This window comes from Hipposideros armiger, unplaced genomic scaffold, assembly GCF_001890085.2.
Source record: "Hipposideros armiger isolate ML-2016 unplaced genomic scaffold, ASM189008v1 scaffold_12, whole genome shotgun sequence".
In the NCBI taxonomy this organism is placed as follows: Eukaryota; Metazoa; Chordata; class Mammalia; order Chiroptera; family Hipposideridae; genus Hipposideros; species Hipposideros armiger.
The window spans coordinates 4,482,518-4,501,066 of record NW_017731362.1 but is presented as its reverse complement, the minus strand read 5'-3'; the positions used below and the strand labels follow the sequence as shown (position 1 = coordinate 4,501,066).

The window sequence follows — 18,549 nt, the reverse complement described above, 5'->3', positions numbered from 1 at the left end:
GCTTTATTCACCATATGAATAAGAAGCATCTCTTGAAGCTTAGAAGAAGTAATTACATGTCAAATAAAAGGAAGTACTTTTTAAACAGTGGGTAGTAAATAGAAGAAGCCGATTACCCCACATACAGATTGAAAATAAAATAAATTTAGAGCAGCTTTTATGAAGGCTGTAGAGTGAGCTAGCGAAACAGAGCCTGTTTTGTATGAAGCACACTAAGATACCAATGAAATTGCCTGTAATGGAAGCTTAAATACCTAAGAAAATTAGGGAAAAAAATGAGAAAGAGGAAACTAACTCTATGTATAACAATAAAAAAATGAAAGCAATTTTAGGTGTGATAATTTCTCAATGTTTAAAAATTTTAGTTTCTTATGCATTAAGGAGAAATACATAAACTCACAAATTTTTTTTTTTTGCGTGAGAAATGATAGAAGGAAATAACTATTTTTCCTCAGTCATCACGGACAGAATGAAATTCTTATTTCCAGGGAAATCCATTTTGGGCTGCTAGAAAAGGATGTTGTGAAGTCAGTGTCTGGACACCAGCTTGACATCTGAGGAAAAGGCTGAGGGCACAAGTTCTTTCAGAGCCTCTGCTTGTTTGTGCTGCATTTGTCTTTCAAAATATTCTCTCAACATATACAATTGGAGTAACTCTTGATCAGAACAAATGCCCTTTGTTTTGTCAACTATGAGAGTTTTACAACCTAAAATAGAGTGACAGTTGATCTTGATCTTTCTGTAATCCCCGCTCCCCCATTGTCCTTGTCAATTCCTCTCACTCCTATTGAGAACTCCCAACCAACCAATTCAGATGATCTTTATCAATTCAGTCATACCATTTAGCATCTAGGGCTGTCACAATTAAGGAAAGAAGAGTGTACTCTTGGTCTTTCTAGTAGTTTGGCAATTGCTGAGTCAGAGTTCCATAACCTCAATATCTAATTATTTCTGCTTCTTGGTTCTCTAGTAATTGTCTTAACATGATAAAGGTGCAAGCATGGTGAACAGCTGTCTTGGGTCCAATACCACTTCTCTTGTTCTCCTCTTCCTTTAGGGTAACTCTGGGGTCACCTGCCTCCTTGGTACTCAGTGTACATCTAGTTGTGCCTTCAATACATCAAATTAACACTGCAGCCTTATGTTATTAGCTTAACCTGTTGTATGTGCATTTAAAAATACTAATGCTACAAAGTAGAAATTGTGGGTTTTGTTCAAATAGTTTTTATAAGGATTCTGTTGATCAAAAGTCTACAGATAGGTAGCACATCAGATGTAAATATGAGTATGTTTTACTAACCTCCAGGCTCATCATGTTTATGCATGTTCTGTTCATCATCCTTAAAGCAACCTCCTATTGAGAAGTGCTGTTTCTTTTGGGCAAGCCAGGCTTGTATTTTTAAGCATGGATGACTGGATTATTGCTTTTCACTCATGCTTGTATTTGGTAGCTAATTAAATTATGTTCAGTTCTCTTCTCTGGCTTCTGCCATGACTGGCTTTCTGTTTTAGCATAGCTTTCCTTCACATTTCAAGTCCATGGAAGCTCTGTGGCTCCTAAAAACTAATCCATTGAACTATTCACTCACTCAACAGACATCTCTTGAGCATCTACTCTGCTAAGCACTGGGCCAAGGAAGGGGGTTATGCCAATTTATCAATCATAGATCTTGTCCTCAAGGAGGACACAGTCTAGTTAAAGACCTAGGACTTTGAGAAGATAATTCTAATGGAATGTGGCAAGTGAATAGAGAGAAAAACCAGGTATTATGGAAGGTCCAAACAGGAGCCCCTACCTAAGCCTTCTGGTCAAGGAAGGCTTTCTGGAGGTTTTAACACTAAACTGAGTTTTTAAAATAAGTTGTTTTATTTTTTAAATTCTACTTTATTCAAGAAAGGCTATACATCTCTTTTATTTTTCTCTTTTAGACAAAAGTTTAAAAAGTAGAAGAAAAGAGAAGGAAAAAAATGCAGAGACAAAATAGAGTCAGAGATGTGGCTAAGAACAAGGTGTACAATAATGATATGCTGTATTTACTCACATCTGCCACGCACGTTTTTTTCACATTAGGAATGCATCTTTTATCATTGATGGTATCTTAGATTTGATGAAATAGGACATTCATTTATTCGCTCGGTAGTTATTGGGCACGCATTATAGATCATACACTGTGTTTAGCCCTAGGCATCAATTTTGAGCAAGATAGGCATAGTCCTTGTCCTTGTGGCCTTTATAGTAAGAAAAGTACAGGATTATGTGTGAAATCATGAGGGGGCTTTATCTACATGGAGAGGTCGGGGAGGATCTTTCTAAATAACAGACATTCAAAGCTGAAATGTGAAAGATAAGTAGGAATCAGTAACGCTAGCAGTGAGGATAAGGATTCTAGGCCAAGAGAAAGTCTTGAGGCTCGAGGTAGCATGGATTGTTTAAGTAGTTGAAGGAAAACCAGTGCAGATGGCCCTTGATGGGGTGGAGGGAGGGGCTAAGCAGTAGGGGTAGTGGGCAATGTCATGAGATGAGGCTGGTTCTGCGAGACTTTCTGGAGGCAGATGCCAAGTAATGCAAGGCTCTAGGAGGTTATGTGAATGTTTTATTCCAAGTCACTAAGGTTTTCAAGCAAGGGGAAAACATCATCAGGTTTTTTTCCATTTCAAAAAGAACACTTTGGCTGCTGAATAGACATTGAGGGAGGGAAAACTTGATATAGAGTTATTTGAAGCATAAAGGTGAGAGATGATGGTGCTGTGATTTGGGGGGTGGCCATGGAGGTTGAGAGAGGTGAACCAAAGGTACCATATATTGGAGGTAGGACTTAGTGATGGATTCGGTGTAGGAGTCCAGGAGAGACTGGTGCTAATGATCAGATTCTCCCAAGAGCTGGGTAGAGTGCCTGTTACTGACATGGGGATACTGCTGGAAGGACAGGTTTAAAAGGTGGTGGGAGAAGAGTTCTGTTTTGGATTTAAATTTAAGATGTGTATGAGACGCCTAAATAGGGATCTTAGATAGCTATGTGAGTCTGTGGGTCTGGAGTTCAATAGAAAGGTCTGGGCCAGAAATAGAAATTTGAGAAAAATTGGTATTTAAACTCATGAGGGTGGGATACAATGTTGACATAAAAATAACAATAGTGATCTCTAATCATAATCATAATGTCAATATGAATGAGGTTGGCTAATATGTACTGACTGCTTTCTATGTGCCAAGCACTGCTCTGAGTATATATATTAACTGATTTAATTCTCATGCGAACTCAATGTTGTAAGCATTATTATTACTCTCATTGTAGATGAGGCACAGGAAATCCACAGAGCAGGGAAACAACAAAGCCCAGACTCTTACTATTACATTAGAAGAGAGAAGAGGCTCATCTCAGAGTTCTGGGCAATTCCAACATTTAGAGGGTGGATAGAGAAGGTGGACCTGGCACAAGAAATGGAGGAGTGATTTGAGGGGTAAGAGGGGAACCATGAGGATGAAGTGTCTCAGAAGCCAAGCAGAGTATTCCAGGTAGGTTGCTAAGGTCAGTGATCAAATGCTGCTGAAAGGTGGGCTCTTAAAGGACACATAGGCACTAAATGGGTGATGGGGAGAGGGTTTGCCAGGTTTGGGGAGAATGTGAGTAAGAGAGGGAGATAAAGAGGAACCAGTTGTTGTTTGCAGATGTTAGAGGGTCATGAGCAAGCCACGAATGATGAGAGATGAGACTGAAGAAATTGGCAGGGGCCAGATCATGAGAGACCTGTAATGTCCCCTAAGTTTGCACCAGACCATGATCTCAGCCAGAGCTGCCTGTCCCCAAAGTCGGGAGCAAAACAAAGGTAGCCACCTGTTACAAATGAGAGGAACTACGTCTTAGTGCCTGCTTATCTGTGTTGTTTCATACAACGCATGTGTTGTCTGATTTCTTCAAACTTTACCATGTTGAAACATTTTATTTAAGATTTAAAAATTATCCATGATTTCTTTAACACCAACTCATTCATCAGAGTGATAGATATTCTGCACAGGAAGAGAATATCTATAGCAGAAGCCTGTACCTATTTAACATGATCCCTTTTTATACTTTTCTCTAAATTAGGAGCAAGTGTTGAAAATGGTAGGAAAGTGTGAGCTGTTTTGTTTAATTGGACAGCTTGGGTCACAATCAGGAAAAAGTGAATCTTTGGGACTATATTTGTTTTATTCTTCCTAATACGCTACATCCTAAGCATTTTGAGGTCAGAGATCGTCCTGGGTTTGAATCCTGCCTGTGTCATTTATTTGCTGAGTGGCTTTGGGGCCAGTTATTTAACCTCTCTTAGGTTGTTTGTTGAGTGAGGGACTTCTTTAGTAATAACAATTGTAAAGAATATTGCAAGAATTAAGTAAAGGAAAGCAGGAGCATTCTTCATCCCAATCAAACAAAAAGCATTGTGATGAAAATGATCAACATGATTCCTTTCTTAGATGGTGACTCTGTTTTACTTTTATTTTACTTACTTAGAATTTTGTAATTTATCCTCAAGTACCCACTAGCCAATTGTAGATGGAAATAGTAGTTTTCCTTAATGTGTATATTGAGACTGTGCTTATAAAGTGAGACCTAGTTCCGAAAATAATCTATAGGAATATTACAGAACTGCAGTATCTAAAAATATTCATTCCAGAGCTCTGCCATCTCACATAAAATTCTAGAGAAATAAGGTTATTTAATTTTTGCTCCTTGATGGTAACAAAACCTGAAGTTCTTTTCTTTATGAATTTAAAATAATTCCAGTGTCTGCTGGAAGCTGACTTGAACTTGATTTATTTTTAAACCATGTGCATGCAGGATAACTTCAAGAGTTACAAACAAATTAAAAATCTTAAATTAACCCTGTCACTTTGTTTGTTTATAGAAGTGAATGAACCTGAAATCATTCATTTATTAAAATGTTAGTCCTTGGTTATCATTAGATTACTTTTTGCTGTTATTCCCTAAGCTCATTTCTGTGATCAGAGCCAATTGGTATACTGCAGGATGGATGCCAGGCTGATCACTGTGGCTTTGACACATTGTCTTAGATAAGGCATTTTTAAGTCTCACCTAATGACACGGACCAGTGAAATAGCTGTTTCCATTATGATACTAAGAGGAACATTTTTGGAGTGAAGGAAGGGAGTTTCTTCTTCATGAAGTCTACTGTTTTAACAAGGGGGAAGTGTGGTAGAGTGGAGAGAGTATTTGGCTTTTAGAGTAGCCATAGATTTAACCCCTAGTGCTATCACTTTTAAGGTCTAAGCCTCAATATCTGTTAAAATGGGTTAGTAATAGGGTTATGGTGATGATGGCGTGGAATTATGTATGTATAATACCTAGGCCTCTACTGACACAGAGAAAACACTCAGCAAATGTTAGCTCTCATTGCTCACAACCTTTGTCAAGTTCCATGAGGCAGGTTGGTGTTTGCCATTTTGCTCAGCCATAGCATGCAGCAGGGTCGTAGGACACTTCCACTCTTCACCATCCTTACCCAGAATGCACCATGTGTTCACCCCTATCCCTTCTTTTCTCTTTCCTCCCATTTTAGTATGTCCCCTCACCCTGCTGTAACCCTCTGGCTTACCTTTCTTTCCATCTGTTCCCCGCTTTGCTGCTCCAGGGGATGACTGGTGGAAGTGATGGTCACAACACTTTGGCCTTCAAAGTGAGTAGCTTTGGTTGCGTTGGGAGTGGGGCTCTGTGTTCTAGAAGTGAGGGACAACTTCCACTCTGAACGCACAAATTATGAAGGGATTGAGGTATGGCTTTGTGTGCGGGGCAGAGGAAAGGATGTTTTGTTACTTCCTCTACCCTCTAAATTCCTGGCTCTTTTTCTTTCTGTCACACCAAGATTTCCTACGTAACTCAGCAGTCTAATGTTGCTTACAGCTTTCTTTATTTCTAGGAATTATAGACCCTTTCAGAAGATTCTGCGAGCCTCTTGCCTCGACTTCTTTTAGTCTGACCTCTTACAGTGTAATATCTGAGGCCAAGGATATTCATATAACAAAACTTGATTAAGAAATTATTATAGGCAGGCCCTGTGTTAAGTGCTGAAGAGACAAAGATGAAGAAGATGCGCCCTTCCTCTCAAGGAGCTCCCAATCTCTAGAGGGAGATAGGTACACAAAGTCATCATTTAGTGGGATAAGGATTCTAGTGGAAGATTATATGAGGTAATGGGGACGTTGAGAATGGAGTGCCAAATGATGATGAGAAGTCAGGAAAGCCTTCCTAGAGGAGGTGGCCCTTTAACACAGGTGGTACTTTAACACTGATATGAGGGATAGATAGGAGCCTGCTGGCTGAGAAAAAGGAGGGATTGTGTTCCAGATGGAGGAAGTCACTAAACCAAAGGCACAGAAGTATGAGGCAGCAGAGCTTTTTCAGGGTACAGCAAACCCATAGTTTGGCATGACTGGAGAATAATAGTGATGAGTAAAGATGGATGGAAAATGAAATGTTTAAGAATATATTCCACTGAGGAGTTTTAACATTAGTAATGTTCTATTTCTGAACCTAAATGGTGGGTATATGGGAGTTCATCATATCATTCTTCAGTTCGACAAATACTTCGTGTGTGTGTATGTATGTATGTATGTATGTATAAAAATTCTGGAAAGCCCATTATGTGCTTTAGAGTAGTAGTTTCTGAATCTTTTACATCAAAAACATGCCAGAAGCGTTGTATGAGTTACTTAGTAACCACGTGGAGCATCTGTGTTAATGTCAGGACTCAGAGGAGGGGGACTGATGATTCAGTATATCTCTCCTGCTTCAGTTTGTAGCCTTGAGGGATATTTAGTTTTTATTATAGGCTTGTTTGACTTGTCACGTAAAACATTCATTTTTGCAAATATTCACAATGGGATATCAAAAACAAACCAAGGTAGATTCCATGCTGCCAAGCTGCTTGTGATTTAGTGGGGGAGCTAGGAAAGGTGTGCACATGTGCTGTATGAAAAGCAAATAATGTACGTGGGAGTTTGGGGAAGAGAGAATCACATGGGTCAGATGGTTTGGGATTCAGGGACCGGGCATTTACTGTTAGTGTTGTCAGTGTTGTTCCCGAGTGTCTGAGGCATCACAAACAGCTGCTCCTGGTGCCATCTCAGGGAATCTTGACTGACAAAATGCAAGTTAGCAAAGCTTCCAGTGAGTCATCAGCACTAATCAAGGAGCTCTTGAGTGTTGTCATTGTGGTAGGATGCAAAAAGGAAGATAACTGGTGTCTCCGTAAGGGCGCAGGGATGGGTGTACCCCCTAGGAAGGTCTGAGGGCCATACTAGCCTGAGCCGGCTCTATTTAGTGCCCCTTTCGGGCAAGCACTAGTGCAAGCACATCCCCCGAACCTGCCTTTCCAGTGTTCTTCCGTTAGACTCTGTCAGAATTACCTCGTCTCTGCCAGGCAGACCTCATTATATCGTATTGCAGAAGGATAGATGGTTTTTATTTTCCTTGCAAGCGATTATGTAACTTAAATCTGTGCAAGCATTATTTTCTCAGGTTTTGACTGTTATAAAATGAAGCCCACCTCTATTTTGCCCCTACTCTGTTTCTAATCGGGTCTTCTTTTAAATTGTCATAAATCTTTGATATGTGTTTACATTTTAAGCCTTTTTCCTCTTTTCTTCATCTACAGTTTTTTGTTTGTTTGTTTGTTTGTTTGTTTTTTAGCTTTCATGACAGTACCTCATGTCCCAAATCTGTGTTTTCCCTTCTCCTACCAGTTCCTATATCAGCATATACTCTTTCATTGCCTGTTCAGGAGTCTCAATTCTCTAAGTCTCCAACTCCTCCCACTTCTCAGCTGTGCTTTGTGGCTTCAGGAAAATCCTGAGGGAGGCCTGTGAAGTTTCCTTTGCTGCCTTTCATCCCAGTTCTCCCATTTTCCTCCTTCCCTTGCCCTACCTCTTTCTTAAATCAACACAAATGTGCTGCCCACCAGCTGTGGGCAAGGAACTTGATCAACCCTAGAGAGGTTCCAGGTGAGTTAAGGATATACAGTCTCAGGTGGGAGGTCCATAGACCGATAAGTAACCAAAACAAGGTCTGAGGTATCATGAGTGAGATATTTGAGGGACTCACAAGATAATGGGGGACAAAGCTGGAGCAATGTGAATGGAAAAGAGATGGAATGAGGAGCATTGCAGGAAAGCCCACCTTCTACCAGCTAAGAGTGAGTTACTCAACCTCAGACCCTCCCTTGTCTTGCCGGAAGCTGTGTCCAGTCTGATTCACTTTGGGTAGAGCTATTGTTTGCTAACGGCTTGTTACTCCAGGAAGCCCCTGAGCAGACTTGTGGGTATGTGTGTCCACCCCTGTTTGTGATTCCTGCCTGTCTCTTGCTGTTATGTCCCATTTCTAGATTTCCCATGCGATCTTAGGGCCTTGCCTTCTTTCCCATAATCTTTGCTCTGGATGTGGCCGGATAAATTTAATCCTGTTCCCAGGGCTGCCATGTATATTTTCATAGGGGGCTTAGGGGAAGAGTACAAAGCAGGGCTGGAAGTGACAGAGGCAATAGGAAGGGGCGTTGTCAGGTTGAGATTCTGCTGGGTTTCAGCAACTAAGGTATATATATATATATATACCTCCCAACTGACCCAGTTCTGGTACAGTTGTTTCTGCAGTCACTGTTAAAGATGGAGAGGAGCCATAAAAAGACAATGGTAATAACAGGCTGATTTCTGACCTATTTCTCCTTGGATACTTTACCAAGAAATAAAGTTAGGATACAGGGGAAGCTGGTTATCGGGGTGATGTTTGGTATTTAAGTATCTTGTCTCTGTGGAGTGTCAGGGCTTTCACCTCCCTCTACTGTCTGCTGTGAACACCCAGCTCTTGGAAATCTAGCCTTTGGCAAAGTATCTACTCATTCCTGTTTCCAAAATATTTGTGAAAATCTGAGCTGTGGACAAAGAACACAAAGGTACTTCTTTCTAGATTTAGTTAAAATCTCTTCTTGTTTAGAGCGAGCCAGGCATGCCTCCACACACTCACTTGGACCTATTTCGCTGTTTTGTGCTTTCATCAGTCAGGATAGTAGGTCATTTCATGGACTCTGAGTCTCATATATATTACATGTCTTTTCTGGAGCCAGTAAATCCTTCCAGAGAAAGTTACAGAAATACTGGCTTTCTAAAGCGAGCTTTGGAGTAGGAGCAGTTGGTACACAGAAATGTTTATTGAACGAGTAAGATTTTAGTAATGTGTACAGATGTCACTCAGTTTATGGACTGTGTAACTGGGAAGAAAGTTACTGAAAGACAAATTTCAGTAATGTATTTGACGTATAACATTAGCAATCACTTCTTATGAAAAAAACAGTAACAATTATGCTTACATATTGGTTTATGCTTTTCATGAGGCTTCTATGTGTATAAGCACTTGAGATAAACTAGAGGAGCACGACCGTCATCCTCATTTTATAGGTGCCTGAAATAAAGGCTAAAGGGCCAACATGGTCGTCCTGGGGTTAGAACCCATAACCTAGTTCAGTACTGTTTCCTCTGCCAACTGCTGGGACAAAAAGTTTACATGAGTCTGCGATAATAAGAGAAAAAGAAAGCCATGGGTGAGTTTATTTTACAATACTACTTAATTCAATTTAAGGAGATGCCTTTTATTCTGAGATTCTTTCAACAAATACCAAGCACCCAGCTGTACACCAGGTACACAGGCCCTGTATACTGTGTGGAGCAAGACAGACATGGAGCTTATGTTCTAATGAAAGAAGAGAAATAATAAGTAAACAAGCAAGAAATAACAGTAAATAAGTTCAGGCAGTAATAAGAGCTCTGAAGAAAGTAAAGTTGAGAAAGGCTGGTGGTGGTGGTGGTATTTTCGTATGTGACATAGCCCTGAAAATGGGCATCATGGTTTAGTGTACCTGTGTTTTAAAGGGAGACTCGTTCCTGAGGAATCCAAGAAATCATAAAACATCTCTTCAACACGGTGTTTGGAGGAATCATTCATGTTCATGTATTTTGTTCTTTTTCTTCAACATTGACCAGAAGTCCAAAATTGGCTTAAGACCAGAGTGTCTAGTTGAGGCTAAGAATTTGCTGCTGCAGGAACCCCTCGTTATTGCCATACTTCTTTCATGATATTGATGTTACAAGAGCGAAACTTATTGCTGACCAAATATTCCATTTTTACCATTTTCACTCATCTTTATAAAATAATGAAGCAAAATACTAGACAACAATACTTTCTCAGTTTTTTTTTTTTATTAGTAAACAGAACTATGTTTAAAGACAATTCCAGATGCCTAGTATGTAAAACAGCTGTGAAGCCACAGGCTTCCTCTCCTCTCCTCCACACCATACTGGCCCCTGCAGAACACCTCAGCAATCACTAAGGCTTTGCACAGCACAGAATGAAAAACCACAATAAAAATTCAAGTTGTAAATCCTTCCATAAAAAGATAGCTGTGCTGCTGCAACTGGCAGAGCTACTGCACCAGTGATTCAAAATCATGTTTTGAAATCCATGAAAGTCTGTGAAAAAATAGGTTTATTAATACATGCACATTTTAACCTCAATTACATTTTCAGGTAGCATTTACTGTACCAAGCAAAACCATACTTTCACTGTAGCTATTTCTTCAGCATACTTTTTCCCAGTTTTATTGAGATATAGTTGATACACAACAGTGTATAAGTTTAAAGTAAAATCACACATAGTGATTTGACTTGCACATATTGTGAAATTATTTCACAACACAGAGCATATTTTTTATATAATGTGGGCTCGATGGTGCCACTACTGGGGCTAAAATTTTTCACCTACTAATTTAAAAATTAAATTTCATATTGGCCAAGGTTTATTTTTCATAAATTATTTAGTTACAAATAAATCCATGATATGTTTTACATATCATTATGAAGTAATTGGTTTGCTAGTTTAAAATTCTTTTCCTTCCCATCTGCTAGTTTGCCAGAGTTTGGATACCTGATCCCGAAGAAGTTTGGAAGTCAGCAGAGCTGCTCAAAGATTATAAGCCAGGAGATAAAGTCCTCCTGCTTCACCTTGAGGAAGGAAAGGTAAACATTTTGCTTGTATTTGTTATCAGCATAAAGCGAAGGGAATTCAAATTGTAACTTTGCTGTGACATACTTGACTTCAGTTGGAGGTTAATGTTTTTTACTTACTGACTGATAAACATGGCAAACAATTTTCTATTCCAAATGAGTTTGTGAAAATAGCAGATACTTTAAAAAGCCATTATTTTAGTCCATGAATTTATTATGATTAGGTTCAGATTCACATCTAATCCTCCCAAACATGCCTGTGTATGTGTATTTTGTTGAGGCTAACAAGAATGTTTTCCTCTTAACTAAGAAAACATTGAAGAAGCCAGTCTGAGATTTGATATTTGCTGGAATTAATCACTTGAGAAACATTTACTGAGAAGTTCTCATATATAAGCACTTGGCTAATGACCAAAAGAACTTAAAATCACTTGTGTCTCTATGCTTTCATGTCTCCATTCACTACATGAGTGGACTCATCTTAGCTCCACCAATTTTAATTTCTTCACTGCATTTGACAGGGCATGTCACACAGGCGTGATTCTAAGTGCTTTATTTGCTATAACTCCTTTTAGAGGGAAATTCATTGTGGGCTGCTTTGTCAGGAAACCCTTTAAGGAGGAGGAAGGATTTTGACTGGGTCTTCAAAGGTAGGTAGAATTTGGATTGAAAAAGAAACAGGGGGTAGAACCTGTGAGGGTTGTCTTTTGGAGATCATGAATATAACAAGTTAACTGGAGCAGCGATTTAGAAAGGTTTGTGTTCTAGCTCAAGGCTTGTGTATTAAGGTACCTGCTGGATTCCACGTTAAGAGGTGGCAAAAGGTATGCTCTCCGACATCAATGTCAGGTCAGAGAAACAGATATATTTACGAAAAGTGTGGCCCATGATATAATAAATATAAACAAGGAACAGAAGTAGGACAGAGCGGGGAGTGGTCAGGGGGCTGGTGAAGGTGAGGGGTCGGGGAGGCGTTGTCTGAAAAAATGAGTAGACGAGGGGGAGTGTGTTTCCGGGATCCAGAAAAACACCGGCAAAGGCAGAGCCATGCACAGTCTTGTGCGTTTTGGGAACTACCCAAGTTCCATGTTGTTGTGATGTAAAGTGAACTTGCAAGAGGATAAGGGTGGAAACCAGCCCACAGAGGGCCTGGTATCCATGCTGAAACTCTTGGACTGCAGCTGGTATGCTACAGGGAGTGATGGTAGTGTTTATAAACCGGGGAAGGGTACCAGGTGTGTGTTTTAGAAAGGACTCATTGGTGGCTCCACGGAGGATGACTTTCAGGACAGCAACACAGGGGCAAGAAGTTTAGTTGGGAAGAAGACAGGAAAGAATGAGGTAAGATCAGGAGGGCCTTGAATGCCAAACTAGGGAATTAATTTATTCAACACATATTGGTCATCTACTCTGTGTTAGGTAACACGTTAGGAACTTTGGCCTATATTTTCTTAGGTTAATTCTCACAGCAACGCTTTGGGTTTGTAGGTGGTATTAGAACTATTTTCCAAATAAGGAAACCAAGGCTCAGAGACATGAAGTATCAATAGTTCTGCCTGAGATCGCACAACCAGAACTGGCTTTTGTGTCTTGCAGGGGCCAATGCAAGGATCAGTTAGCTTTAGAGAAGGACATTATGCCCCAATAAACAGGCAGAGAGAGGTAGAGGGGCAGATTGTAAAATTTCTCCCTTTTAGCATAGCTCATTTAGACCAGATCTGAATATTTGACCCCTGATTATCTCTTCAGTATTAACTAAAGTGGCTTTTTACAAAACTAGCTTATCTCTCCCCACAATTAAATTGCATTTTTTTCCCCATTTCACTTGTATGTTATTTGCCCTTAACACATAGTTGTTTGGCACTTCCATGCTTGGCTTTGCTATAAAGCCATATTCCCATGGCTTTAAAGTGAGCAGTACTTCTTAACTTTTGGGCCAAGCACTTCACTAAAAATCAAATGAAAACTGGGCTGTCTTTCAAAAAAAGTACACATATGTGTGTATATTGACAAATATAGACATATACCTAATATCAGGGGATTCTTGGACCTTTTGGGATTTAGGGGTTCCCAAGTATTTACCGTGTGCCAGGTGTTGCCTCATTTAATTTTTACCATACCCCTGTGAACTGTTTCTATTATTGCCTTTTTACAAATAAAGGATTTAGGTTAAATAACATACCTAAGACCACAAAAGAAATAAATATCAGTTTTAGGATTTGAACCCAGGTAGATCTGACTCTAGAGCCAAGGTTTTGACTACTCTGTATTACTGCCTTTCACTTATCACAGGTGAAGAGAAAAAAAGCTTAAATAAAGATTAAAAACTTCTGGTCCAGTAACTGGGTAAAAAAAGTCTAGGCTATGACTTCTGAAACTATATTAGCAAAAATTGTTAATATGAGTAAATACATCTAGTGAAAAAAAGACTATCCTTATTTTTTGCCATTTCCATCAGTTTATGTGGTTTTGGAAGATGCCAGGAAAAGAATGTGTTTAATAGCTGAAAAGCAAATTAGAAATAGGAAATAAGCAAAATTCATGGGCCTGTTCCATGTTTATTGCCATGATTTATCCGTATGCTGTATCTTGTGCATTTTCAGGATTTGGAATATCGTCTAGATCCAAAGACCAAGGAACTGCCTCACTTAAGAAACCCTGACATACTTGTGGGTGAAAATGACCTCACAGCCCTCAGCTATCTTCATGAGCCTGCTGTGCTCCACAATCTCAGAGTCCGCTTTATTGATTCCAAGCTTATTTACACATATTGTGGTAAGTGTGCCCTGCTGTCTGAGTGGACTGTGGACTCTTTCCTCTAATGGACATAGCCTTGGATATATTGTGCAGGGGGAAAGAAGACTGGTTGGATTTTCTCTTAGAGACAAATTCACTTCAGAGTTACCAAAAAGACTTACCAGTGTTCACTAGCTAGTTCCATTTTATGCTGAATAAGCTCATTTGTGAACTTACATAATTTTCTCAAAATAAAAAGGACTGGTCCCCATCTTTTGGATTCCCCCTTCACGCCCCAGAAGTCACATGCCAAATTCAATGCCAATTTCCAGTTATTTTTTTAATTTCTTACAAAAACCACTACATGAAGAGTAGATGTCCAAAGACTTATCCTTGGGGCTGGTTCGAGAAATTTAGTGTCCCCTTTTTCTCAATTGCTTAGAAAAGCAGGACTGGCTTGACTTGCTCTGCTTGCCTGGGCCCCTGCTTGTTGCAGTATCAGCTGCCAGGGACACAGCTCAGGATTCTCTTTCTCCCTCTTAGAAGTTAAGCATGCACATGTGTGTACATTTGGGTTCCTTTCCCTCTTTCTTCCTTTTTTTCTCTCTTTCTCTGTTTTCTTCTTATCCTTTATTTTCTCTCTCATCGCTGGCTCTTTTTCCTCTACTGACTTCTTATTTTTCATTCACTAATCATTCTTCTCTGAAACTCAGATTCAAGATTTCCATTCATTTTCCTCTAAGTTTATTTGCTTGGTATACCCAACTCAGTGCTATCATTTCTTCATTACTCTTCTGTTTTGGACAGGGACAGATATTTTTTCTTCTTCAAAGAATTTATATCTTTTTATATCCTTGATAGTAAATATTTTCCTCCCCTATCTATTAACTAAGTATTTCCTTTTCTCTATTTTCATTTTTCTTCAATTTTTTTTTCTTGCACACATGTTGCCTTCTTGGTAAAGCCTCCCTTCCGCACCTCCCTCCCATCTAAATCATAAACTCCTTGTCCTCTTAGTATCTGTCTCCCTTCTCTGTTTCATTTTTCTCCTTTTTCCTTACTACTATTTAACCTATCACATATATTTTTTCTTATTAATTGTTTGAATTTCTTACTAGAATATGATAAGGTCCATGAGAATAAAGATTTGTCTTTTTTTGTTTACTGTTGTGTAAACCCAGCACTTATACTTGAAATGTAGTTGGAAATGAAAAAAATATTTGTTGATTGAATGACTTCAATAAGTTAATATATACCTACTGTAAAATTTAAGGAAATACAAAAAAATATAAAAAGGAAAAGAATTACATGTAATTCACCACTGAAAAATAACCAATATCATGTTGACTTACTTCCTATATGTGTGTATATGTGAGAGAGTATAAATAGATATAAAATTGGAATCAGTCTCTATATAATTTTGTGTCATGTTTTCCTATGACATTTAATATTCTTTACAAACGTGATTTGTGGTGGTAGCAAAATAGTCTGTCATCTGGATATAACAAAATGTATTTAAGCACTCTTTACTATATATTTTGTTTGTTTTTACTTTTCACTGTTATGAATAGCATTGTGATAAACATCTTTATTGAAAAATAAAACCCTTTGCATGATTATTTCATTTGCATAAATTTCTAGAAGTGGAATTTTTAAATATTATGAAAATATTTAAAGTTCTTTTAACAGTGCCACAATTTTCATTATTTTAAATAACCTAGTTCAGCTTTTAAATGGTGCTGCAGTTAGGATGAGGTATAATGGATTCAGAGGCAAAGGCCATGACATATTTTGATCCTTAACAATTTGTTAGTTCGGTGTCAACTGACCTTGAAATTTGTGTTAACTGTGATTCTTACTTTAACAAATTTGACATGCTCCTTAGGATATCACTGACTTCTGCTTTTTTACCCCTTTCCCCAGGTATAGTCCTAGTAGCTATAAATCCTTACGAGCAGCTGCCTATTTATGGAGAAGATATTATTAATGCCTATAGTGGTCAGAACATGGGTGATATGGATCCACATATCTTTGCAGTAGCCGAAGAAGCTTACAAGCAAATGGCCAGGTTGGTGGAAGCCCTATTTATTATATCATGCCTCTAATTAGATGTGATAATTCCTTCTTTGCTGAGTCACAAATACTTTAAAATACAGCAAATAGCAACTTGTGAATTATTATTAAATAAACAGCCTTGACTAATTTTTCTTAGATGGCCTGCATTATTATTAAAATAACCTATAAAATAAAGAAATATAGTTTTTAAAAACTGCCTTTGGAATCTTGTCATGATCCTGTGACTATGCATGGACAGGTGTTATGTTGTATAGATGAGTGGATCAAGGTTTGGTGGTGTTAAGTGACTTGCCCAGTGTCATTCGGGTGATGAATGGCAGAGCAGAACTACGAGGCCTAAGAGCTGGAAGAAATCGGTCTATATCGCAGAGAATTAAATTTGAAGGAAAGTGTGAATTTCAATGTTGGTATTATGTGCTTGGCCATCGGTGATCCTGAACAGCATCAGCAAAATGTCTTTGGTATTAGCCATGGAACCCTAACATTTTGAGATTGGAGAATGGGAGCAAAAAGCTACTTTCAAGACTAGATTATACTCTTAATAATACAATGTAATGTAATGAAAAACTATGACTGCGTTGAAGAATAGTATATTTACACAAATTTCTCCAGCTTACAAATATAAGAGTTTGGCATGTTATAAATATGCTATGGGAAAAGGTCAAGCAATTTATGGAGTGGAGAGAAAACTAATACTGCAGAGATTTTTATTTTCCAACTAGATAGTTTAGTTATACATAATTAGATCAGCATGAGGCAGAATTTTAGAATTATTTCAGTGACAGAGTCCATAGAGAAGTCACTGTGTCCTTTTATAAAATATTATTAATCTAATAGCAACAAACAGCTATTAAGTACTCTCTCTGTGCAAGACACTTTTTATTTGTCTCCCATTTGTTAACTAATTTTATCTTCACAGAACCTTCTGAGGTTGTATTGTTATCAATCTTCATTTTACAAATGAGAAAACTGAAGCACTGAGGAGTTATATAACTTTCCCAAGGCCACATAGTTAGGAAGACTAGTTTTCAAATTCCATTAGCCTGACACTATGAAATATTAACATTTTAAATATAAAATTAGTTTTGTACCATGTAAATGCCATATTATACCAGATTATACTGTAAAATAGTAACAAGTGTCCCAAGTTTAAGAAACTTTATTTTTTTAAGCTTAAAATTGAGCAAATTGCATCTGTCAGTATAATTTTTTCCCTCAGGTTAGAAAAGCCCAGCAGTATTTGATTTGTATAGTCCTGGAGCCTTCCAGTGCAGAGTTAGCACCACACAGGTGCAACCTGAGAACTACTAGGCAGAGAGAAAATTGCACGGAGGGCGAGAGCCTAAAAACAATCTCTGAAAAAGGTTATACTGCTCGTAGAGAACTATATGACTTCTTTGAAAGGACTCTCCTTAAATATGAAAGCTTGGCTCTTACCATCTTTGTTACTGGTAATCCACAAATAGTGTTAGATTTATGTGAATATTTCTGCCTTTTTACCCTTAGATTTACTTTGGTTTTCCAACATTTGCCCCCTCTCTATTTTCTGTGGCTCAGCCACTCAATGTGATTTCTTAACTGCAGGTTTGTTGGTTGGTTTTCTCTTTGCTCAGTTTTGTTTTAGCTTCAATCAGTTATGATATTATGAATAAATCTGCACCCATAAAATGTGCCACAACAGCTAAATTGCCCGTGTCTGCTTAGACTTATGGTCAGGAATTGATGTTGCAGGATCATTTCTTACATTCTTTTTCTTACCAAATGAAGACGTGCCATGTTTAGTAGATGTGAATCCTAGTGTTTCTCATGACCAGTGCTCCTCGAGGCCCCTCCCCTCTTCAGGGAAGGTCCAAGTCATTGCTTGTTTACTAGACCTTTATTGGGCACCATGCAAGCACTGTTTGAGGGCACAGGGGACACAGCAGTGAGCAAATTAGACAAAACTACTACCCTCATGAAGTGAGGCCTGATAAACAATGAAAATAAATAAGATACAAAGGCTGTCACGTATTAATACATGGTATTGTGAAAAATAAAGTTAGAAAAGTTGGTAGGGAATGCTGGGTGGGCCAGAGGGTGTATGTACTAGGCTCAGGGAAAACCTCATTGTAAAGCTGCCTTTGTTTTTCTAAACCCGATAACAAAATTTTAGACTTACAGAAAGGTTGGAAAAATAGTACACTTCTGTCCACCTGCGACTCAGCTGTAATGTGGTACCAGGTATCCTATTTATGCAAATAGGCTTAAAGTATTGCATGCTACCGGATGAGGAGAGTTTTATGTATGGCATGGAAAGGTCGATTAACTTACATTAAATAATAGCTACTATGTTTAGCTGCCTACTATGTGCCAAGCATGGTGTCAGCATGTTACTTCTAATCTTCCTTACATCCCTGGGAACAGATGTCATCATCACCTGTGCTTTACAGGCGAGGAGACTGAGGCAAGTAACTTGTTGGGGTTGTCATGCTGATAAATAGTATCTGGGAGCTGAGATTTGAATCCAGCTCTGAGACTCCAAAGCCTTTCTTCTCTTTCATTTAATTTTTTTACTTTCAGCTCTGTGGCCTTACTCTAATATGTCTATTCCCTCAAATTAACATTGCATAATTCTATTTCTGCACCTTTTGTTCAGACTAGAATTCTCCCTCCATGCTCCTTTATCTGCCTGATTTCTATTTATTTATTTTTTT

General features: G+C 38.5%; 1 protein-coding gene across 1 annotated transcript in view; it reads left to right on the top strand.

Annotated features, from left to right (window-relative positions):
• The first annotated feature begins 5,631 nt into the window (after positions 1-5,631).
• The window catches only part of MYO5A (myosin VA), a 142,448-nt gene continuing 129,530 nt past the window's right edge, over positions 5,632-18,549 (top strand). The window contains exons 1-4 of the mRNA XM_019664099.1: positions 5,632-5,673; positions 10,946-11,056; positions 13,648-13,819; positions 15,704-15,848. Of these exons, the coding sequence (XP_019519644.1) occupies positions 5,632-5,673; positions 10,946-11,056; positions 13,648-13,819; positions 15,704-15,848 (470 nt within the window). The remainder of the gene's footprint in view (positions 5,674-10,945; positions 11,057-13,647; positions 13,820-15,703; positions 15,849-18,549) is intronic.